The 24,836-nt window shown below is 36.5% G+C and overlaps 1 protein-coding gene across 1 annotated transcript; it reads right to left on the minus strand.

Moving 5' to 3' along the window:
• Positions 1 to 2,161: 2,161 nt before the first annotated feature.
• Positions 2,162 to 13,732, minus strand: CHODL (chondrolectin). Its single transcript, XM_039253760.1, has 5 exons — positions 13,423 to 13,732; positions 12,158 to 12,315; positions 7,979 to 8,065; positions 6,015 to 6,117; positions 2,162 to 2,678 (listed from the first exon to the last, which is right to left on the minus strand). The coding sequence occupies exons 1-5, from the start codon at positions 13,686 to 13,688 to the stop codon at positions 2,594 to 2,596; spliced, it is 699 nt and encodes a 232-aa protein (XP_039109691.1). The 5' UTR covers positions 13,689 to 13,732; the 3' UTR covers positions 2,162 to 2,593.
• Between the last annotated feature and the right edge of the window lie 11,104 nt (positions 13,733 to 24,836).

Below are 24,836 nucleotides of genomic sequence, written 5' to 3' on the forward strand. Positions count from 1 at the left end.
ACTGATTTATTTAGGAAAAACAAAATTCACACCTACTTAATACACACACACACACACACACACACACACACACACAAAGTGTCTATATAATCCAAAGTAATAGAGGAAAGAGTAAGGTTAAAGGATTGTAGATTGGCTCCACCGAAGAAACAAGATGGGGCTACATCTGAAAGCACTGATTGTTATTGATGTATTGGAGAGGCATTGGGACCTCTGTGTAGGTGTGGCTTCAGGGAAATTCAGGATTGAGGATAACAGATAATAGCGTGTTGTTGTACCAAAGTCACTCTTTCGGGGGAACAAAAGGAAAACAATGTCATATAAAAGGGTGTGGCCATATAATCGGGGACTACAAATTCCTGGTAAACAATCATGGTATTTATTCTTAGGATGAAAATCCGGAGTCCCTGAACACACTACTCTTTTTAAGACCTTTCCAATGACTTGATCTTAGGAGCAGTTAGAAAGGATGGAGCAGCAGGGGTGGGAGGTATTGTTTGATTTTACTACCTCAATATTGTTCCACAAGTCACCTACATTTGAAAACACATATCAGAACTATGTTCTGAAAATACAAGCACAACAGATATACCGTGTACTCCTTTTCAGTTTTCAAAGGTCAGCTAAAAGTTGAAGAAACCCTAAGGACAGTGTCACTGTTATCTTTTACTAATAGGGAAGTTGATTGCCCCACTCCTAGTAATGAATGGCGTTAGTAATTGATACTGGAAGAGTTATGCGGGCCTGGATCAAGACAAAAAGCCAAACCGCAGCCCTTCCCCATTGCTTGCCTCTCCTGGCCTGCAGCTGCTATAGTCCTGGGTGGCACAGAAAATAGGGGAAAGCGCTGTCTCCTTTCCATAAAGTCCTAACTGAAGGAAGAAATGCATGGTGGGAGCTTGGAGGAAAGAGGTAGATCCCAGCCAGTGTGTGTAGCCAAGCAGAGAAAGGGAGGGCTAAGTGTGGGCAGATGGAAGCTTACAATACAGCTGTCCATGTCCTCAGTCTCCACGTAACAGAAAGGGGGCCAATGCCCACTCATTTCTATTTGTCTCTAAGCTTCACCAACCAACTCTGGTCATGACTGCCTTAAGGAAAGCCCTTTATTTTCTGACATAAAAGGTTTAACAGAGCAAAGATGAGGTTTAAAATTCTCTATAGCCCCAACTTCCATTCACACCATACTTAAACAGCTTCATGTACTGATGCAAACACATCTATATTTTGCTCACTTAAAAGATTTAGACAACACCCATGGTCATTCTTCAGAAACAATAACTTTTTATTTAGTTAAAAGGAACACAGGGACATTTGAAGACCAGATAGTTACAAGTCTCTTGAGAAGGAGACACAAGCATTGAAGAAACTCGCAGAAGATAAGATAAGAGGAGCCGCAGTTCACTCTCTCAGACAAATCCTCAACACGAACACATGATCACTGATGCCCTCCCACCCATTTCACACTAAATCAGTTTCTTTCCTTCATGAAATATGGGTGTGCTGTGCTTACCTCCACATGGATGGTGGCGACCATGCACCTGGTCCCAATCATAAGACCACTTTACATGCTAATAGAGGCTGAACAGAGCTATGGAAAACCTTAGGCACACTCTGCAGCTATCTGCTTTCACTGTTAATCCCCGCCCCCAAACAACTGTCTTTGTTTTGTGGGCAAGGGAGGGACCAAATTGATTCCAGAACCCTTAGAGAGTTACTTATGGTTATATAGGCAACATGTGAAGACATATGATTTATATTGTCTATGCCATTTTTTTGTTCTAGACTGAGGATAATATTATTTATATAGCTATTCACAAAGTTATTACAAAATCTGTTGACTTTTCAACTAAAAATAATTGTAAGGCACATGTCTTGCACAATTGAAATTAGACAATTCTTGCCTCTAAGTAAAATATTTGAGTAAGTTTACACCACAGTTAATGAAATAGCTTCTTATTTCTGAAGAGATTTCCTAAACATTGTCTGTCACCAAAGCAGAGAAACTGAAGGAAGATGAACCATTTCTATAAAAGCAACTTTTTCTATGGTAATATATTTATGTGTGTGCGGATTCAGTTGAAAACAGTGATAAATTTCTGTAATCAAAACAGCATGTATTGAAAAATGAAACACCATAAAAATAAATATTAGAACAGTCCATTTTTATCAAACACTTATGTAAAGGTAAAATATTTTTGCACACTGTAAATTTTAGTACAATTTACATTACATGAACTAGATTACAACTTATGAAAGGTGAAAGAAACAAAAATAACTGCCTCCAACACATACACTCCTCTGATGTGTTGACAGCAAGTTTATCTGCATGGTCCATTCCGTGTACTTGAACTTTGGGTGCATCCGTTAGTGAAATAAGCATGTCTCACTCCATTATTAGCACAGCATATTTTGTAAATGAAATAATAAACATATAAAAATTATTTTAATGTTTGCCTCAAGGGGGAGCTTACAGTTCATCTTGCAGATCCTCTGAGATTTCAAGCCATTCCAAGCTAATGCTCTGATGCCATTCCTTATGCAGATCCAGAATTCTAAAATTCTACTTTCTGTGCTGGAGCCAAGTCAATGTATTCTACACTTCCATGCCACTTTCTTTTCTGGTGCTTTTTGAAATCCACAGGGTGGATTGATTTGGGCTAGTTTTTGTTCTTCCTTTACTGAAAAACATAAGAAGAAGTAAGTTCAATGCCTGAGATTTCTTACTGAAATAGGCATGTTTTGATCCCAGGGGAGATATCGCAGACCTTCTTATAAAAGGGTCTTTCTTCTCTCACCAGCATATCTACAAAAAAATCTAGATTATTCCAGAATGTGAAGATGGTAAACAGGTCATGTTGAACAATGAAAAAAACAGAATTGATCTCTGACCCTTTGTAGTTCAGAATTCAGACACATTCAGATGCACACGCACACGCACACACACACATCATGCAAGTATGTCTGAAATAATACCAAAAATTTTTATTATAATCACGAATAAATCTGCATTTTGTCTGATCAGTGATATTGAAATTTTGCTTTGTGGATATTCTTCCATTCACATATGCTGTTTAATGCTAATGTTAATTAGCATTTAATGCTAAACGATCAAAACAGAGCTTTTGTCCTAAGTATAAAGACCTTTCTAATCTCCTCCAACTCTAAGTTTTCCATTTTTATAGTAAAATCACTTAATCCCTGAAAGTTCGGTTTTACTTCAGTCTCTGCAGCTAGTGTAGTTCAAAGTTGATTCAGGCCTTGATAATTTGTTCCTCTAGCTCTGAGACTGAACTTCACTCCTCTTGGACATAAACTCTGAGCCCACATTTCCAGCCCGTGTATCAGAGTTGGCTGTCTCCTTACTTTTTCCATAAAATGGCCACTGCTCGGGCTCCTGCAGAAGTGCCTATTCCGAGTTTATATGAGTTACCCTCCTACAGGCAACTTATCAAGATCCAGATTCCTTTTGGTCTAGTTTCCTGAGAATGAACCCTCACTTGGATCACATAACCACTTCTGGTCCCTGTCCATTGTGTCATGCACTTCCTGCCCCCTACACACCTCCCTTCCCTCCGCATCTGCCCCACTCCCCACAGGCACTGCCTTCCAGTTACTCTCAGTCGAGGTGAGGAGAGCAGAACTCCTTCAGAGAAAGAAAAGAATTCTTCCTAACACTCCTGAACAACACACTTCTATAATATTACTTAGTTGACTTCAATTTAACTGTGATTTTGCTACTAATAAAATAGTCCAAATTATGTTTTGGAGATTTGCTTCCAAATATGTAAGATCCACACATCTTTACCTATGAAGTCATCTAACGTGAAGGAAAAACAAATCAAGCAAAGTTTATAAAAAACACGAACTTTTAAAAATAGTAAATAAAAGATGGTTAATAACACTTTTTTGTGTAACATTAGTATTTCATTTAAGAGTTACTACCAGTTAAGGAAACAAGAATTACTATTTTGAACATGACATGGAATGATAGAAGCCATCATGTGTACCAGATTGGAATTTAAACTTTCTGCAAGGCACTCAGATGATAATGGAGTTGAGTCTTTGATGAAGGTTCTCCTTGCTTTCCTGGAAGAAAGGAAAAGGGGAGGATCTAAGAACTAATGAATTCAGTACTACAGCTAAGTCCGGCATCTGGAGGTACTCAACTTTGGTTTATTTTCTCAGTCTGGGAATTTCAAACAAGTGAAAACTCCATAGATCTTCAAAAACCTAGAAGACGTTTGCATGAACAGAATCTCCACAATAATACACTATTTGGAAGAAGAAAAACAAACTTTAAAGAAAACTCAGATACTGGCACTTTAGTAATTTTTATTTTAGAAATGACAATGTCTAAATATTTTTAAAATCATTTTTCTTTTTTTAAAAAATCTTTTCCCATATATATTAGAGAGAGCATGAGAAGGGGAGAGGGAAGAGGGAAAAAGAGAGAATCTTAAGCAGGCTTCATGCTCAGTGTGGAGTCTAACTTCCGGGCTCAATCCTATGACCCTAGGATCATGACTTGACCTGACATGAAGTGTAGGACAATCAACCAACTGAGCCACCCTAAAATCATTTTTTCAAGCTGATTTCTTAGTTACAGCTCTTTCTTAACAGTTTTTTGGGTTGGGGGGCAGGGATTTATATCACATCCTCCCTCTACTTCTCTGCTTTCCACAATGACTAATCATCTTTCCACCTCTAGTCTTAGGAATTAAAGAAAGAAATGAGATATTTACTATATCATTTTTGTGTACAAAATATAACAAAAACTTTTAACTGTGTTTCACATATATATTGGAAAACCCAGAGGACACAAAGTATAGTATTAATTTTCCAGGTTTTATTTATCATTATTCAAAATGTCTTATTTAAACAGCCTGTACATCACACTTTGGATCTTTTAAGCAATTTATGTGAACACTTAGAGTTTACATCTATTTAATTGTTTTTGTCCTGGGACTTTTTTTTTACTTAGTGGATTCTTTATGGTTTATTTCAGAAACTGATGAAGATAATAAAATCCAAAGAAAAAGTGACTTCATTTGCAGGGCCTTCTCTCTTGGTCAGTTTTTGTTTAAAATACTGACAAAGATGGCTAGTTTATTCTAGCAGATATGTTCTTATTTAAACCCAACATCTTTTCCTTTTTCTTTTAATATATATTTACATTTCATTTCTTAATTTTTCAATTGACCAATGGAAACACATGAAAAAAGCTCACATCTAACTCAAAGGTGTGGTTAAATAGATATAAAAGAATATTCCCAAGAATCTTGCTGTTAATACATCATTTTATCTGAAGATGCATACTTAAAGTGACCAATTTTTCTACTGTACTTTATTTCCTATACTCAAAAGACCCTTTGGAAATAAACAAAAACCTATGACTTAAACTTTTGAAAAAGTATTACAGAGTGCACCTTCAAAAATCAAGTCTTGCATACAACTTGGGGTCAAGAATGAAAGGCTTAGTATTAATGCTTATATGCAATAAGCAAGAGAGAGTATAACATAGTTGTGTATTTTGTGAGCTTACAGAGATTCAGATTTCAGATCCACCACCCACACTAGCTGTGAGACCAAAAGCAAATTGTATAATGCATCTAAGCCACCATCTTCTCAACTGAAAAACAGAAACAAAAAGGTATCTACTTCATATGACTTGTGAATACTAAGTGAGATAATGCATGAATCTTGTAATCAAGGCCTATCTTATTAGCCTTGATATATGGGGTGTGTACTGACAGATATGAAAATCAGAACTTTGTCTCTTTATTTTTTAAGTGGGAGTGGAGCCTCAACATGGGGCTTGAACTCATGACCGTGAGATCAAGACCTGAGCTGAGACCAAGAGTCGAACACTTAACTGACTGAACCACCCAAATGCTCCGAAAATCAGAACTTTCTTACGGCAAATTGAAAAATATTATTTATACTAATATTTTTAAAGAGTTATAAAAACCTACATAAAACTTTTTAAGTTGTCTCTACATATATGAATCATTTACCTTTTATGCAGCATCTGGAAACAGCAGGTTCCAAAAGCGACCAGTATCAATAAAAGCAGTGGAATTGTTGGTATAACAACATAGATTAGATTGGGAATTATGCCTACAGGAGTAAAACAGTCAGTAAAAAAGATGGAAGAGGCAGAATTCTCACAATAACATTATATAAAATTGTTCAAAAATTCAAGGTGAAATAGAATTATTATCAATAAATTCCAAATACATTTCTTCCCCAAATACTGAATAATCTAATGAAATAATATATTCACGTTTGATAAAAATTAAAATTAAAATCATACTTCACAGGTTGCCATGCTTCAATCCAGCGTCCATATTTCTAAAACTATAATTAAATCTACAATTCAGATAGGGGCTAGTTTTCATAACATATTAACAGTCTTATCTATCTCACTTCATTAATTCTCAGTGATTACTTAGAGAAACAAGGACTGATTATTAAAATAATTGTTGATTTATTGGGCATATAATTATCCTAACCAATAAGGTCAGTCCTGTGATGATACTTAAGACTTTCTGAGATTAAATCAAAATATGAAAAAATTAACTGAGGATACAGTCACAAGCCAGAGATATAAGACCTCAGAAGCATAAAGACTTGATGTTCATTAAATTCTAAAATGAATTATTTTCTAATCCTGTTCCATCACACGATATTAGATATTCTTGAAAAATAAAAAGGGCCATACTTAAGTGACTTTATTAAACATTTTTTTCAATGTCAGAAGAGGGAAACTATTCCTAATGTAATTACTTACTAATATTTTTAATTAGATGTTCTAAATGGTTTTAAAATCAGGTACCTGAACAGTAAAAAGTACTAAGGTTTAATATTATGTTCACACAAAAAAAGCAAATTAAAAAACTCTGAATTTAGTTGGCAATTCAAAAGCCATCATCATTACCAATCTGAATAATTCTGGTCAAAATGGACCAGATTTAGATCAAACTATTCATTTAACTGTATATCATGTCCTTTGTTAGCAAAAGATATGTTATCTGAGGTCTAGTGATGGGGTATTTTGAGGATAATTTGCTATGCTTTTACCTACTCTTGAGCCCCTGGCATGTAACTTCAAGCAGTATAAGGATTCAGGAAATATTTTCATTCCTTTTCAAAGTACCACCATGATCCCGTATATATAATAGTAAAGAAAAAGATAAAGTATTTCCTACTCTTTCACAGATTTCAGATCACCTGTGGAAAGAGTCTGATACTTTGGGTCTTTGGCTCAATCTTCATAAAGCAACTAGGATACATCAAGGTCTCTGTCCAATAACCACAGGCCCAGCATCCTTTGATGCTAAAAGGAGCATCAAACTAATAGAGTAGTTTCTGACTGGGATTTAAATCTTAATCAGGGAATGTGCAATTTGCACTGGGATTTCATGGTTTCTTCTGCAGAGTGGTGTGCTTGGGGCAGCTAGATTGAAAGCTAATTATATGTACTCTTTCCACCCTGTTCACCAGTGATGTCACTTTTATAGCTTGAAATCAACCCAGGTAGGAGTATATATACCACAGTAATCCACAAAGGCTACAAATCAGGCTTTTTCTATTATACCCATGCCCACACTATCCTTTCCCTAAACATTTACCAGCAGGCCACTTTTTGCTGGCCACTGAATGTGCTAATTTACATCATAAGGCCTACATGTTGTTGGGGGAGTTCTTTGTGAATCCAGGTTTCCATGTGGATTACTTAGTTTATTACTAGATACATCTACCTGAGGTGAAAATCAGAAGGAAACAAAATAGATTCTTCTATTCAAAAAACTAGCTTAGCATTATCTCTCGTGACTTAATTCAAAAGTAAATTTCCAGAAGCCAAATTTAGTGCCCCCCAAGAAAAAGCAACAAGAAAAGTTAGGGCCAACATGAAGCAGAATTTAAAGTTACAGTTTCTGCTCTTGATAGAGGAGTTCAAAACATGTGAATTCATTACCTGCTTCAGTAACAACCACATTTTGATGGGTGTCTCCTGGTTGATTTGTAAAATACGTCTTTTCTACAGGAGAAGTTGGGTTGATCTCTGTAAATAATAAGTATAGGTATCATATACAATGATAAAAAAGAGAAATACAAATGTAGATGAAAATAAAGATTTATTATAAAACAATAGTTCGATTTCTGAGTAATAAATGTACATGAAACTATTCAACTGTAAAGTCATCATTTAATTATCTTTGAATAAAGTATCCTCTTGGCGAATTTTTGTGACGTGGATCTACTTGGTGAATCCTTGCAACCCAAATCTGCATTTACATATCAACAGCATGTCTATACTGATGACAGCCTGCTATAGGCAATAATGAAACCAAATTGGTACAAAGGAAGGCAAAGAAAAGGCTCAGTAAGTTAGCATCCAACTTCAGCCCAGGTGATGATCTCATGGTTTGTGGGTTTGAGTCCCACATCGGACTATGTGCTGACAGCTCAGAGTCTGACGCCTGCCTGGGATTTTGTCTCCCTTTCTCTTTGCCCCTCCCCCACTCATGCTCTGTCTCTCTCTCTCTCTCTCTCTTAAATATAAACATTTAAAAAATTTTTATTTTTTAATGTTTTATTCATTTCTGAGAGAGAGAGAGAGACAGTGTGAACAGGGAGGGTCAGAGAGAGAGGGAGATACAGAATCTGAAACAGGCTCCAGGCTCTGAGCTAGCTGTCAGCACAGAGCCCGATGTAGGGCTCAAACCCATGAACCATGAGATCATGATCTGAGCTGAAGTCAGATGCTTGAAGAACTGAGCCACCCAGGCGCCCCTAAAAAATTTTTTTAAAAAGAATGGGAGACTCTAACTGCTAATTAAAAGACCAGCAAAGATGATTTCTTTATTAATATTGGTATAATATTTAGGTTTCTCCTTGCAGTAATAATCAGCAGGTGACTATACATGGATTGCATTGGGAATTGATCCAAGTAACATTCTAAAGCACTTTTCTGTCCTAGAAAAACAATGCCATACTTAGATTTGCTTTCCAGTAGTGTTTATTTCTTTAAAAAGCAATAATAAATTAAGGCTTGCAGGTTGTTTCTTTCCTGGTTTTATGAGGCAAGACCTCTTCAATGGCCATGCAATTAAAAAATGTCAAAATTTCTTACCATGATCTGGAGCAGTCATGCCACCTATTTTTCCCCTAGGGCACTATTTGTTAAATTAACAGTTCAGTGAAAGTAAACTAAATTAATAAGAAAAAATACTGTAAACTTCTCTTCATTTGTTTCAAAAGTATAATTCTCTGTTTCATTTTCTGTTTGTCAAATGATGGAGAAGAAAAAACATGTGCAGCATTTTAGATTAGTTTGTAATGTTAAATTATTTTTAATAAGATATTTGCTACTCTAATTTGGCCACAGAGTCTCTCTTTATTGGAAGTTTATCATACACCGTCCTGTAAGAATATATATTACTCTTGTACACATATCTCACCCTAACACTTTCATAGCCTCCTGGAAATTTTAGATATGGTCCTTCCCTACACTCATTTTTCTACAGAACTGAGGCCTCTTCTGCCAGTTGGTGCTCAACTGGTATTTGCTGAATAAATAATACACATATTATTCAATTTACCAACATAGAACTGGTTATTTTTTCTTTTAAAATGTTTTTATTCATTTTTTAGAAGGAGAGAGAGAGACAGAGAGCATGAGCAGGGGAGGGGAAGAGAGAGAAGGAGACACAGAATCTGAAACAGGCTCCAGGCTCTGAGCTGTAAGCATAGATTCTGGAGCTTGAACTTGTGAACCAAGAGATCACGATCTGAGCTGAAGTCAGATGTTTAACCAACTGAACCGCCCAGGTACCCCAGAACTGGTTATTTTTGAAAATACTCTTAATGATCTTTAAATTGATGTAATTTCGATTAACAAAATTTTAAAAACTTAATCCTATGTATACAATTTTTAATGTCTAACAACGAGAGTGCATAATGCAATTTTAATGAATACAAAAATTAGATTCGGCAGTAATGTCTTAGGAAAACATTGACAGACACAAAGAATAGATATGTAACTCACAGGACAATAACAAAAAATAGAGACGAGAGTGAGAAATCAAGTAATAAGTTATTCAGTTTTTTCATTACTACGAAGAAACATTCTTCAAAAAATTACTAGGTTAATTGATTATTACTTCAGATATCATTGGTCATATTATTAGATGGTATGCAGGGGCAGAAACAGGAGATGAAGATCAAATCACACAGTACTTCAGGTGTAACTGGAGAATGAAGTTGAAAATAAGTGGAGTTCTAATTCATAAATTTTAATAAATCCCACTGCTTACTCCTTTAACCCGTCACCACAAAAAGTTAATCATTCTCCACTAAACAAAGCACTGACCACATAAGCAAGATATTTCATGAAACCAGCATCCTCTAAAATTAAAATACGAAGTTCGAAGAAGGTTAACAAATAGAAAATAAATAAAGATGAAAATATTTAAATTAAAGAATAAAAATGCTAAGTACGTTAATATGACTATATACATAGTTATATATTTATAACTATAAAACTGTATATGTGTGTCAAAAACAAAAAAATACATAAAGGATTCTTATTCACAAAGTATCTATGTTTGAAGATATAGATAGAATATAAAGGATAAGGAGGAAAATATTTTTTATCTTAAGTAGTCTTCTCTGAGTAACACGAACCTAAATTACCTAATACAAAACAAGTAAAGAAGATTCTGAGGTTGATAGTGTCCTGAACAATTTAGTAAGTATGAATGCAAAATAAAAGAAAATAAACAACTGTACAAAGGGTCAAATAGTTTGCCTAAAAGCTCAGAGAAAGGAGAAAAAATGTTGTATTACAGAATACTCTGTAACATACTTTGTTGCATTCAGTAGTTTCCAGTACATAGTGCTACAAATTTAAAACATCAGAGAATTTCAGCTTTATAGTTTTCCAAGAAAAAAAAATAAAGACAAAGAACATAAGTCCATAACAGATTTGGTTTTGCAAAGGCTTCTAGGAGGGTAATGATGGATTTAGGGCTTTAAAGAATAAACTCACCAGGGACAGAGAAAGCTGGCTAATATACTCAAGAGCAGGATAAATCTAAGAGAAGGGTAAATCTAATCCAAATAATCCCTTGTGCTTTAAGGTCTTATGAGAAAAGGAATCATGTAATTTCAAGAGAATAATGGAAATAGCAGTACTTGATGGTAATTGCCTTCCATGAACACATTATGAGGTCAAGTAGACTGCCCCTTGGAAGATTTAAAATGGTATTTCCCAACACTGAGGAGGAGAAAAACATTAAAAAAAAATCTTAAAGCCTAAGTATCTAGTTTGACTTTATTAGGCCATTAAAAAGAATTACTTTACATAATTTTTGCTGAGTCTCTACTTTTGGTCAAATTTTAATTTAGTTGACCCGTCCTCTTCAGACTAATTCAAATTTACTATTTCAACAGGAAACCACACCAGTGTAGCTCAGGTCAATGCAATCTTCTCACGTGCTGGACACGGCAAGAAGTTGGAGACTCCAAACAAAAACTATCTAAGAAGGCATTTTCCAAAGAATGACAATCATAGGAAGAACATGGTACATGCCTGTACTTTTTTTTTCCCCCACTGTGGCTCAATGAGCTACAATCAGTCTGACTTTCACTGAGGAGCACAGGCAAACATACCAACCAATGATAAGCTAATGTTCTAGGAGAAAGTTGTTTTGTTCCCTTAAGTTCACCAGATAATCACCCAAAGATCTGTTGCCCATGTGTGTAAATCTATAGGTGTTTTGGTGACTTATACCTACTTTACACACATTACACTAAATATTTAAAATATTTATAAATAGATATATATTCTTTTAAAAATATGTTTACAAAAACATGCTCTGACCTTAATATTAGAAGTGTTATTTTCTCTTAAAGACACATCTCCAGATGTGTCTAGTTACTCCCTTCTATTTAACTGACTGGACAGTTTGCTCTAGAGCATGAAGTATAAGTCAGTACACTGAGCGAGATGACAAGCTGCAAAATAATTCCACATTTCACAGCAGAGAAACAAAAGGAGCCAAAGGAAGTGAAGCCTAAATACAAACACTGACTATAAAAATATAAGCAAATATGCCCAACTTCTGCTGCACCTCCTTTCAGGACTTCCTACCTGGCTCATACTTGCAGACGTAATTGTGCTTCATGTTGCACCTGTCATCATTCCACTGGTAAAGGTAGGGCCCCCCAAGCCCTGGATTGGCTGTTGGTTGATGATACATCACAACACACTTCTCGCTTCCACAGGATGGTTCATCAGTATACCAGTTTCTGCAAACAGAGCAACAGCAACACCTCCAAGTGATTTCAACCATTCTGTTCTTTTTGCTTTGTTTTGCTTCAAAACAGGGTTTTTTTTTTAAATTTAAATTCCAGTTAATTAACGTATAATACTAGCTTCAGGAGGAGAATTTAGTGATTCATCACTTAAATGTACCACCCAGTGCTCATTGCAAGTGCCCTTCTTAATGTCCATCACCCATTTAGCCCATTCTATTCTGATATCCTCAACCAAGTAATGTCCATAAAGAGGAAGAAGTTGTTACCATAGAGATGAATGAGCTGGTTCAAATAACTTTTTAAAAAATTTTTTAAATGTTTTTATTTTTTTCAGAGAGAGAGAGAGAGAGGAGAGAGAGAGAGAGTGAGGGTCAGAGAGAGACAGAGACACAGAATCTGAAGCAGGCTCCAGGCTCTGAGCTAGCTGTCAGCACAGAGCCCGACACGGGGCTCGAACCCACAAACTGTGAGATCATGACCTGAGCCAAAGCCGGGTGCTTACCCAACTGAGCCACCCAGGCACCCCTGGTTCAACTAACTTTTGCACTGGGATACCTGAACTTCTTTACAAAAGCCCTGCACTCTCTCTACAGTCACACACAGTATATCTGAGGATGGACCTCTTGTTGTAGAATATAAAATTGCTGGTGTGGGACATGTAAGGCTCTATTTGGCTCCCAAGACTGAGGATGAAAAAGGATCTTAGGCATTCTTAAAAATCCAAGAAAATAAAATCAAGTTCTTCGAGAACTGCTTCTGAGATGGGCAGCATATTCGTCTCTTCCGTCATCAAATTTGTACCTCTCGGCATATACATAGTTATTTTCTGTAAATAACCCTATTTTTTCCTCCATTCTTTACAATTTGGTTAAAGAATAAAGTCCAAAGTCAAATCTGGTCTTGTTAACTTAGAAATATTTCTGCCTTACCCTAGAAATACTCATGAGTTTCATCGCAAAAGGGTTTTGACTCTGAACGCAGTTTTAATTTTTTTATTTAAATAAAAGTTATTTGAATTAAAAAAAAAACAAACCAGAAATCTCCCTCCTCCCTTTCGAGTCCCCCAGGACACATCTAATCCTCAAGACCTCTACTCACCGGTACTGGGAACTGCTTCCATCAGACCACTGGTAGAGATCTGGGCAGGCACCAGATGTTTGCCCTTCTCCGTTTCGCCAAAGTCCTATCCAGAAATCACCGTCAGAAATCCCTGTCCCTGGTTTTGTCAGGTTTTGCAACATACTTTCTATTAACTTCTGTTCTGCTTCATTCTCCAAGCTGAGTAGGGCACCCCCCTCGCTCTCGCAAGCCAGGCGTGCCTCCTGAAAGCTCACTCGGCTGGACAGTTCGTGGAAGTAGGCCATTTTGTAGCAGGGATGCTTGAGGTCAGCAAAACACACCTTTTGGCCTGGAAAAAAGATAGCATGCATTGATTATCTGAACTATATTCATAATGCTACTATGAATGAGGATTAAAGAACCAATCAAAACAGGATACACTCTCCCAAGAATAATTCTTTCATGGAATCATTCCATAAAGTTTTTAAATTATTTCAACTTATGAAAGCAAAATGATTTCCTGCTAACCTTGTAATATGAACTTTTAAACACAGGACTCCAAGAAAATGCTTGTTAAGGGAACTCATGATTCTTCTGGCAAACTAATTATATAGCAAACAAAAGTGGCAAAGAAATTGCTTTTTCTTTTAGAGCAAAGACAGCTGAAAGGTCAAACTTACAAAAGAAAAATAATTCATAACAGAATTTAATTTTTAAAAACCAATAAAATACACCGTGTAAAAGGTATCATAAAAAAAAGATTTAAGGTGGAGGTGCCTGGGAGGCTCAGTGGGTTAAGTGTCCAACTTCGGCTCAGGTCATGATCTCACGGTTCATAGGTTCAAACCCCACATGGGGCTCTGGGCTGACAGCTCAGACGCTGGAGCCTACTTCCGGTTCTGTGTCTTCCTCTCTCTCTGCCCCTCCCCCACTTGTGCTCTATCTCTCTCAAAAATAAGCAAACATTAAAAAAAATTTAAGAAAAAAGGTATAAAGTGGCAAATTTAAGGTGTCAACATTTGCTTTAATTGAACATATTTGAAAGCAAACACATTGAAATTGAAAGTTAATAGAGGCCAGATTGAAGGTAACTCTAGTAATAATTAACTTACTAATATACAGCATTAGAAGTGACAGGATAGATTTCTAGAGTAATCTTTGAAAAACTTCTCATTACCAATTCTCCGAATGTTTTCTGGTTTTCTAGGACATGCTGTGTGTGAGTGCCAATTGTTCACCCAATGGCTTCTGTGTTTACACAGACAACTCAAGTGAGTCATAAACTCCAAATAAAATTTCCCAAATTTGGATTTAGAGAATCAACTACTTGAAACAAACAAACAAAGGAGAAAGAAATTCATTTTAAATATGAAAAAAAAAGCCAAAGTATGATAGCTTAGGGTTGGAACAAACACATCAGGAAATAAAGGATCTATTAAAAAATCTCATCAACTGCCAATTATTGTCAATTTCTGGAAACATGGATAGAGATTGGAGAAAGCTGAAATTCGGTCGAACTTGTCGTTCAAAGACAGTTAAATGATTAGCCAAAAACAAATTAAGTGGTAAATATTTAGCAGACTTGAGAACAAATTATTTTTCAGCTTTAGAGTCTCCATTTATGTATGAAACACCCATTAAATTAAAATGACTTCTTCAAATTTAATCTAAAAATGCCCTATTAGACTGTTTGAAATTAATTCCTTTATGAGTTGCAAAGTGGTAAAACACCGCATTTCTTTTAAATTTTCCCTAATTTAGAATTTCATTAAATTCAAATCCAAATTCATTTAAATTTTCCTTTCCCCACAGTTAATCTTAACCATTGGTAGTTTTATTGCATATTTCTTTAGGAATAAAGGACCACAAAATGTTCAAGTTCCATGAATATATAAACAGAATAATCAGAATTTGGAAAGGAAATTTAAAATGCAATTTTTATTTATACTTATATTTTAAAAGTTTTTATGAATTACAGCACTTGGTTAGACCACCTATTCTGATAACTCTAAAGATTTTTAAAGTCACTATATACATAAATATGTGTGTGTACATATACACACACATATAACATATATTTTTTAAGTCATATATATGTGTGGGTGTGTGCGCGTGGGTGTGTGTGTGTGTATGCCAGACCACAAATGAAGCTTAGGATAATTTTTGAGACTTCTTAATGGAATATCATCTTTTATAAAACCTCATTGTGTGATATCACTAGTTTACTTCTGCTCTAACAACATCTGTGAAGACATAAAGACGTAGGCAAAAGTTTAATTTAAAAAATCTCTCAATTAAATTCCACACATCTCTACATGTGAATTTCACCTTTGTCTACATATTAAGCAGAATGACTTTCTCCTAACTACACCTATGAATGATAATAACATCAGGCCATAATAAATCCACATTACAGTATACAGGATTGAGCTAACAACCAGCAAGGGAATTTCTATTGATCTTTTATTTAGATTTGCCCCTTTATCCCACCAGACACGTCTGCCAAATAACAGACTATCTCCAGAACTACCAACCTGTTTTAGTTTTTCATTAGCCTTTTTGGTTCACTTCTGATCTCTGATCTCAGCTTTAAAACCTGCCACAAATCCCTCTCTGGCACTATTTCTTATTCCCAACCCACTGTCCACAGCCTCCACTACTTTCTTAGCTTTTGTCTGAGTTCAGTTTAAATTTGGCTTCGGAAAACAGACTATCAAGCATTTAATGGAAAATTATTCTTGTTGGGATTGAAGGTTTTTTCTCTAGATATTTAATTTTGTAGCTGATCAAAAAATGTTGTCAGTAGTGGAGGGAGAGAGTGTTATTGTACTTAAACACTGGCTAAAAATTACAGCATTCAAGCATTGTATTCTTAATTACAGTACACCACACTGAGTCAACATTGGTATCACATCCATTCTATCCCAGAATCAGCAATTAATGACCTATGATGACACTCGAGTCAGGAGGGAGCAGAAATCCAGAGGCCATTAACCTCACAATGGTGTTTGAATGATAGGCATTCAATATCCTGACACAAAATGAGAAGAGGCGTCTAATAAAATCGCAGTTGGAAGAACGCAAGCAAGACACCCAGTAGTCGTCTCTGTCTCATTAACTGTGATCTGGACCTGGGAGCAACACATTGAATAATATGAACAAATTAACAGACTGCTCCAACTAATTGTTAATGAAAATGAAAATGCTAGTATGATTGACCATGAGAAAATAGAATTAACGAGACTTCAAAAGGACAAATTAGTCTCAGATAAATAATCTTTGAGACATAATCATGGAAGTCCCAGTGGCTGATTCTAATACAATTATTTTTTTTAATTTCTCTTAATTTGTTATTAGATTTTGTGATGACTTCATTGTTTAAAATGGTTGTTCCTGATAATATTCTAAAACTGTCATTAAGCCTAGTGAGTTTTGTGCCTGCATTTTCAACACAAGCTATTTCCATTTTCATCTCCTACATCCTTTACATATTTCTAAGTCTCAAAATATATCTCAACTGCATTCCCTTGAGTTTTCAACTTGCTCAATTTTTCACTCCAAGAACTCTCAGACTTGGATTTCACTCTAGCATTTCCGAAATATTAAACTTGTCCGACAAGATTGTTTTGCAAGATGTCAAAAATAAGCTGACTTTAAAAAAATAGCCAGAAATTTGAAAGAGTAAACATTATTTATGTAGCAAGTTTAGCACACATTCAGTGGTAGCCCACATGGGATTGATATGCTAAAAACATATCTTTAATATGTTAAAATATAAACACAACACAGACTTATGGTGAGGACACAGAAATGATGATAAGAACCAACTCATTTATAAAATTCAGATAGCACTTTGAGGGGCATGTGGGTGCCTCACTCAGTTAAGCATCCAACTCTTGATTTTGGCTCCAGCTCATGACCTCATGGTTCGTGGGATCAAGCCCCACATCCGGCTCTGTGCTGTCAGCATGGAGGCTGCTTGGGATTCTCTCTCTCCCTCTCTCTCTGCCCCTCCCCTGCTCATGCGCACACTCTCTCTCTAAAATTAATTAATTAATTTTAAACGATAGCAATTTGAATAAAATGCTTAAAAAAACTTTAGTGTAATGTGAAAATTTCTAATACCACTATGTGAGTCCACAGAGAAATAATGCTAAAATAAGAAAAACCTAAGGTAGGGATTATATTTAAAGTAATTACTAACACTGCACGAGTCTTAGATGATAGCTGGCCATGGAACTGTTCTTGACAGGCATTCTCTCTTTAGTTGTGGAGGATGGAGTGGTCCAGGGTCATAGGTGAGGGGGTAGAGACTGTTGTGGCTGCAGAGCAGAGGGACCCTCAGGGGATCAGAATAGTGGCCAGGTACTCAAACAGGTAGATGTTAACTCCAAAGTATACACCGGATATCAGCTGTGTCCTCGGATTTTGAACTGAAAAGTCTCTAGCAGTTCATATCTATCAAGTCTGTTTTCAGAAAATTATACATATATAGTCCAGTTTTATCACCATTTATATATCATTGATAAAGCTGACTGTGAATTTCTTTACATCCAATTCTATTTTACTACAACTGCGGCTTTAGTGTGCAAATTTGGTCCAAGCTGTAGCAAAATCAGCAAAAGCAGCTATTGAATGCTCCCCACCAGTTCAGATGGTCACACTTGGCTGCCATGGCAGTGGATCTCCAACAGCTGGGAAACAAATGTTGCCCTAATTCCCAGAAAAGTTCCAGTAATACAAATCTTCTGGAAGCAACTTTTCCCACTTCTGTAAAGGCTCATCTTCCTAAAAAATCATCACAATTACCTCTCTTCTCATTCTGTGAGATCACATGGAGAATTTCCTTTTCTCTGATCTTTAAATGTTACATTCAGATAAAATCTTTTTTAAAATTTTGAACAATAAGAATTCCACAATCTTCTATCCACAACATTGACTGCCATCTGCTTTTCTACTACCCATACATATTTAGATGAGTCTTCAAATAACCATATAACAGTGTTTATTACGCTAATGCAACCTTGATACTAACAATAGTTTGTGAAATGTCACCTAGCATCTCCAGTGACAAACATCCCTTGATTGTTGGCTTATTTACAAGACTGACAAAAGACATTACATCTAGGATTCTACACCTATTAATTTTATACGTACATGCATACGAACTACATATGTCCACATGCACTTTTATTTAGAGATAATTCTCGGCACTGCCTACTAAAATTAACATTCCTATCACTGTCACAGCTAAGATTCTGCTATTCTACTATTCCCATGAATAGACAGTTTGTCTTTGTCATAGTCATGAAAATTCCTTTAAAGCTAAATATTGGCAGTAAATGCTTTTGTCAATGATGTAAAAGTGGAGCCAAAATCATAAAGTTAAGGCAGTGTACTTTTTTTCTTCCTGAATAGAAAGGACCTATGATTTAGTTTTATTTTGCTTATGTTTATTAACTTTCTAACCATTGGGTCCCTCTGTTAGTAAAGTAATAACATTTTTCTTATACCTCACGCTATCATCACATATTATCAATATTGAGTATTGAGTTTATGTCATAACTTTTAAATAAAAATATAGAAGATATTATATGAATTCCTATGTATCTACTTTTTGTTACAAAAAGAAAAAAAATGTACAAAGGAGAATCTACATGATAAATCTCCAAACCATACTGATGATTGAATTTTGGACATTTTACCAGAATCCCACAAAATAATTTGTTTTTCCTAATTCTTTCTTATCCCCCTCAAAAATCACACTGATAAATGGGTTGATCCTATATTATAGAGTGACATGACCTCTCAGAACAATGCCAACGTTTCTGAACTAAAAAGAAATGCTTTATTCAGTGTTCAATATTACACCCACTTCTTAAGAGTGGTGTAATATTATAACACCACAGAAGTTTTGTTATAATAAACTCTCATTTTTGCAACAGATTTTATAGTGCAATTAAACACATTATATGCTACTATGCGTGTGCTGGAATCTATTTTCTTACATTAATAAACAAACTCAAAACTGGAACCTGGGTCATTTTGTGAAAGGTGGTGCCAGCTTTGCAAGGTCTTACCTTTCCCACTGGGAAACACCACAAGCTTTGAGAAGGTAATGGGACTCATTGTTCAAAGTCACACTTAGCCATCTGAGCCACTCAGGCACCCTCTAATTTGCATACTTAAAATTGAGATCTGAATAACAAATGGTAAACCAAATAACTCCTGTGACTTAAAAGTTCAAGCATTCAATCAGAAAGAACTGGCTTTGAATCCCAGAGCTATACTTGAATTGTAGGTACACTGGGGTCATTACTTAAAACTTTCCTGGTCTCAGTTTTCTTACCTAAAGGGAGCATGGTTAGGAGTTTTAAAGAAATATAGATTAAATAATAGTAGCCAGACATTTATCAGTAGTATAGCACTCAGGGTCTCACTGCTAGCACAATCCACACCTTTGGGTAAATTAGAAAAAGCTGTTCTTTGTCCTTTTCTGCCTGACTTATTTCGCTCAGCATAACACCCTCAAGGTCCATCCATGTTGCTACACATGGCCAGGTTTCATTCTTTCTCATTGTCATGTAGTATTCCATGGTATAGATATATCATATGTTTGCACGTATAGGAGGATTAGGAGGAACTTAACTGAGGACCATGGGGGAGAAGAAGTGGGGAAATGGTGGGGGAGAGGGAGAGAGGCAAACCATGAGAGACTCTTGAATGCTGAGAACAAACTGAGGACTGATGGATGTGGGGGGGAAGGGGGGAGATGGGCATGGAGGTGGGCACTTGTGGGGATGAGCACTGGGTGTTATATGGAAACCAATTTGACAATAAACTATTTGTAAAAAAAAAAAAAAGAAAGAAAAAAAAGAAAATTAATAAACCAAAATAACTTGAGAAAAAAAAAAAAAGAAAAGAAAAAGCTGTTCTTTCCTGGTGATACAGGCTGTTCAGCTAGAAAAAGTTGTGTGTTCCTCTAGATGGCCTCAGCCCCAGGCACAGGACTTGCACACTGGGCTCCCTCTCAGCTTCTTGGGGCCCACTTCTGTGCATGACACAATCTGCACAAATCGGTTCACACCCCTTAGCCCTCCAACAACCCTGTGCTGTTGGTCTCATCATGAAGCTCTCATCCTATTTGAAAAATGAGGCAAGGGGGGCATAGAAAAGTTAGTTTGTTGGATTCACACAGCTCAGAACCTAAGGATGTGAACCAAGCAGTGTGGCTCCGCAGTCCATGCCTTCACCCAGATGTCTATGCTGCCTCCATATGTGTCTCAAATGTAAAATTTTTTCTAAAGTGAAATGTTTAATGAATAAAGGGATTGATGAATATACACAGTATTCATGTTTTCTATGTTATAATTATTAGCATTGATCTGTTATTGACTAGCGTTGCTTCTATACACAAGGGCTTATGCACTGAGAGTTTGTTTTTCTAAGCAGATTGTGAATTTTCTATTACTCAACATTTAGACACAGGATTAATATTGGGACATCTATCTCATATTTGCAAACCATATACAGCCTTAATTATTTTTTTAGCTAGCCCTTTCATTTCCAAATAAAGCAAAACCCAAATGAATTTTTCCCAGTTACAAGGAATGCAACTTCAGTCAAGTTGTCAGGGTTATATGTTACTACAGTGAAAGAAACAATCTCGCTGGAAAGTTATGTACAGCCATCCACCTGTATGCCAAGTGCCCAGCACAGAAAGCTGTTACAAAATCTAAAAATGGTTAGTGAGAACATCAGCGGGTCTCCACCCTGGACCACTTTATCTAATACCACCTCTTTCTTAACATTAACATAATATGCCCTCCTCGGGAAAAGGACCACTTCTTTTCTAACATTAATGTAATAGACATTTCCATCCTCAGGAAAAAGAGTTATAAAAACGAAACTGTAAAATAATGAAAAATAGCAGTTAAGGAGTAATGGCTATGATAGATGTGTAATTTATTAAATGACTGGTAATAAGATTAATTTGTTCCTTTCTTGCCCAAGAGATACTTAAAGTAATTGCATCTTTGAAAACTGCTCTGTCATCACTTTATGCTTTTGATGATGTCATGGAATAGTACCACAGGCTAGATTATGCTCAGCAGAATTTTTTTTACCTCTTTTGCTATTATAATAATCTATAGACTACTAGTCACCACCCATGCATTTGCATTATTCTGTGGCATCTGCAAAATAAAAGAAATACCTCTAAATCACCCAGTCTCCTAAATAAAATGCATGCCAGTTTTAATGAGTTCAAATTAATACATATTAAATTTTTCTGCAGAAATTTGGAGGTACCATGAAATGCACTTAATGCCATTTTGCTGCATCAACAAGTTGGGGATCACCGCTGTGTATACTAAAGAGAAAAAGCAAGAATTTTTTTAAAAATCCATTACTTTAAAACACTTCAAGTGTTTAAAAATATCCACATGCTCTTCAGACATATCTTCCCATCTTAGAAACCTGAGTTTTAAACACTTCTTTTTCATATGTATCCATGTCCCCATAAATAAAACTCTCTTATCTTTGTCCTAAAGAAGACATCACTATCTACCAGTAAAGTCACAGAATTAAACGATTGTACTTCCTACAAATATTCTCTACACATCTGTATTCAACAACAAATCAGTACAAATCTAAGATCCTAAAAGTAGTTCACAACTTCGACTCATAAATTCATTAAATACTCTTTCATTAAATACTCTTTAATTCATGAAATTACTCTCATGGTTATCTATTTTTATTAAATATTTATGCATCAAAATAAGCATGACCACTAACCTATAAAAATACTTTCCTATTACTAATACTTTCCTATTACTGCTTGACGCTATTAACTCTTATGGGGCAGATTATGATGATGAAGTTTGAAATTAATTTCTTGTTAAAATATTTTAACTTTATTTATAAACAATGCTTTCTGCTTTTAAAATGGTGATATATTTAAAAGTATTGGAAAGTATCTCATTGAGTATTTTAAAATTCTAAAAGGAAGAAAAATTTTATAGAGGATTATTTTACAAGTTCTTGTTTTTTTTTTCTGGGGAAAGTAATTATTTTGGTACACTAATAGAAATTACAAATAGCTGGACTGATAGTTAACAAATAGAAAATATATTCCATAGGTTGTAAGTATGTTCCTAATAATGGCCCCAACAAGCTTGTTTCACTGGGCAGACACTTAAGTAGAATTTTGGTAACTAGCTCCCAGTGCAGGAAAAAGTTGATGCATACCTCCAAACTTAACACTGATCAAGCAGAAATCAGTCCTACTACTTCCAAAATGTCATGTTTTAGACTGTCTGTACTCATGCTATTATGGCTAACATATATTTTTAAAAATTCATCTTCAAAGGATAAAGTCACAAATTTATAATCAAATTTTAATGTAATTTTTATGGCCAAAGGCAATTAAATTATTCATAAGAAAAACATAACTAAATAATTGTTTTGATATCAAGTAAACATCATCATTTATGTTAAATCAAATAGATCATGTTCAGTTAATTAGAAATTTTCCAGATGTCACCTACAAGATGCTTATAAATATTTAATAGGAAAACGCAGCAGCAGGTTTGCAACAATTTATGCAATAATACAACACAAAATAAACTTCTCAATAATTTTTAAGTTCTGTTTTTATTTTAAATATCTTTCGTTTCCCTTGCAAAGTTTATGGCATGTAACAAGAATATGCCAAATGGATACTATTTAAGTCAATGAAGTTTCTATGTGTTTAAAAAAACACCATATGCTAAAAGCCTGGTCTGTGCTGTTCATTTACTTGTAAGAGTAATTCTCATAAACACAAAGGCAGTCAAATATGTAATATACACACCCAGGTCTATATCAAACACTTTTTCTTCAAAGTTAAATTGGGGCGGGGTGGGGGGGAGGATCTAATGCTATGGCTCCTGTAATAACATCCTTACTTGACACTGTAAGGTTTTCATTTTATAAAGAGTCTGATTTTCTCCTCCCCCACCCCCCGTATAAGCAGCATGTATATCCAAATGACATTTCACAGTGTATTTAATTCCAGTCTCGTGAGGTCCAAAGAGTTAGTGGGGAGTAACTGATAACTAGACATTTAAGAATTATATTCTTAAGATGTAGAACAACATCACATATCGCTGAGGGGAAGATCAGTAACAATTAAGCTTACTATGCCAATTTCTAAAGGTCTGCTTCACTACTGATTAACTAGACGTCATGTGTCATCTATGTCGATTTCTAGTGACACCTGTTATACAGATGCACAGAATGTGAAAAGGAATTTGTGCTTTTACATTAAAAAAAAACCTTCCACATTTAAAACACATGCCCACCTACATTCAACAAATACTTACTGAAACACTTTAATTAGCATCGCAAGACATTTCAGTAAAGGTAGTATGCTCAATTTTCATGTAAGGCCCTATTCATTCATCCGAAGCTTTTGAGAATCTTCGTGTTTTCTTTAAAAGACCTTTCCCATAAGTAAGGAAGGGTGAATGCGATATAAATTGCTCAACAATAGAACAGTGTAAGTCGAAGAAAAATTAAAATCAGAGCGAATGCTGGGAAGCTTGCCAACTCTGATCTATTTCCCTGGCACTGACTCAACCCACCTAACTGGGCACCTACTGTGTGCGCGGACCTGCGGTCATTACCATGGACACCTCTGCCCGGCTCGAGCCGACTTCATTTTCTGAGAAGTCCCTAACTTGGAATGAGGTGTGCGAAGGACGGGGGTCTACGATGACCGGTCAGCCCCCGGGTCTCCCTGAGAACAAAGGCTGCGCGCCCGGGAGTCTGCGAGCGACCCGCAGCGAGCAGGTCTGGCTTCGGAAATCACCCGGGGGAAGCCCGTGAGGGGACTGAAGCCGAGCCAGAGCAACAGGCGGTGGCACTTCTGCAGTGGCTCTCATGGCTTTGGGTTGCTCTTGCCTGCTCCGTAGCACCCCACCCCTTTTTGCAGGGGCCGAGCCCTGATCTGCCCGGGGGCCAACTCTCTTACAAAGAAGGTGGAAATGACCCCTGGACAGCGCTGCACGGCTCAGGATGAAGCAGAGCTCGCTTCGCGGCTACGGAACCCGACGCTTCCAAAAATTTAAACTTTTCTCTGTGCGTGTTTCGTGGGGCGGGCAAGAAAGCAAAATACAATCTTCCGCCCCACCGCCACCCCGACGCCCCCAGCTCCTCGCGGCCCCTACCCTGCGCAGGTTTCCAACCTCCAGCAGAGCCTTCACCCCAGGACAGGCGGCCGCGCACCACCCTCGTCCGCGCGCGCCGCGGTCCCCTCCCCGCGCCCCCGGCTCATCCCCCCCGACGGGCGGCCCCCTGACTCACCGCTGACCACCCGGCGGCAGAAAACTCCGTGGCCGCAGAGCAGCGCGGCGCCCAGCAGCAGCCCGAGCACGCGGCTCATCGCGGCGCGGCGACGGCGGCAGGTGTTG

This window comes from Hyaena hyaena, unplaced genomic scaffold, assembly GCF_003009895.1.
Source record: "Hyaena hyaena isolate Hyena2069 unplaced genomic scaffold, ASM300989v1 scaffold_461, whole genome shotgun sequence".
In the NCBI taxonomy this organism is placed as follows: Eukaryota; Metazoa; Chordata; class Mammalia; order Carnivora; family Hyaenidae; genus Hyaena; species Hyaena hyaena.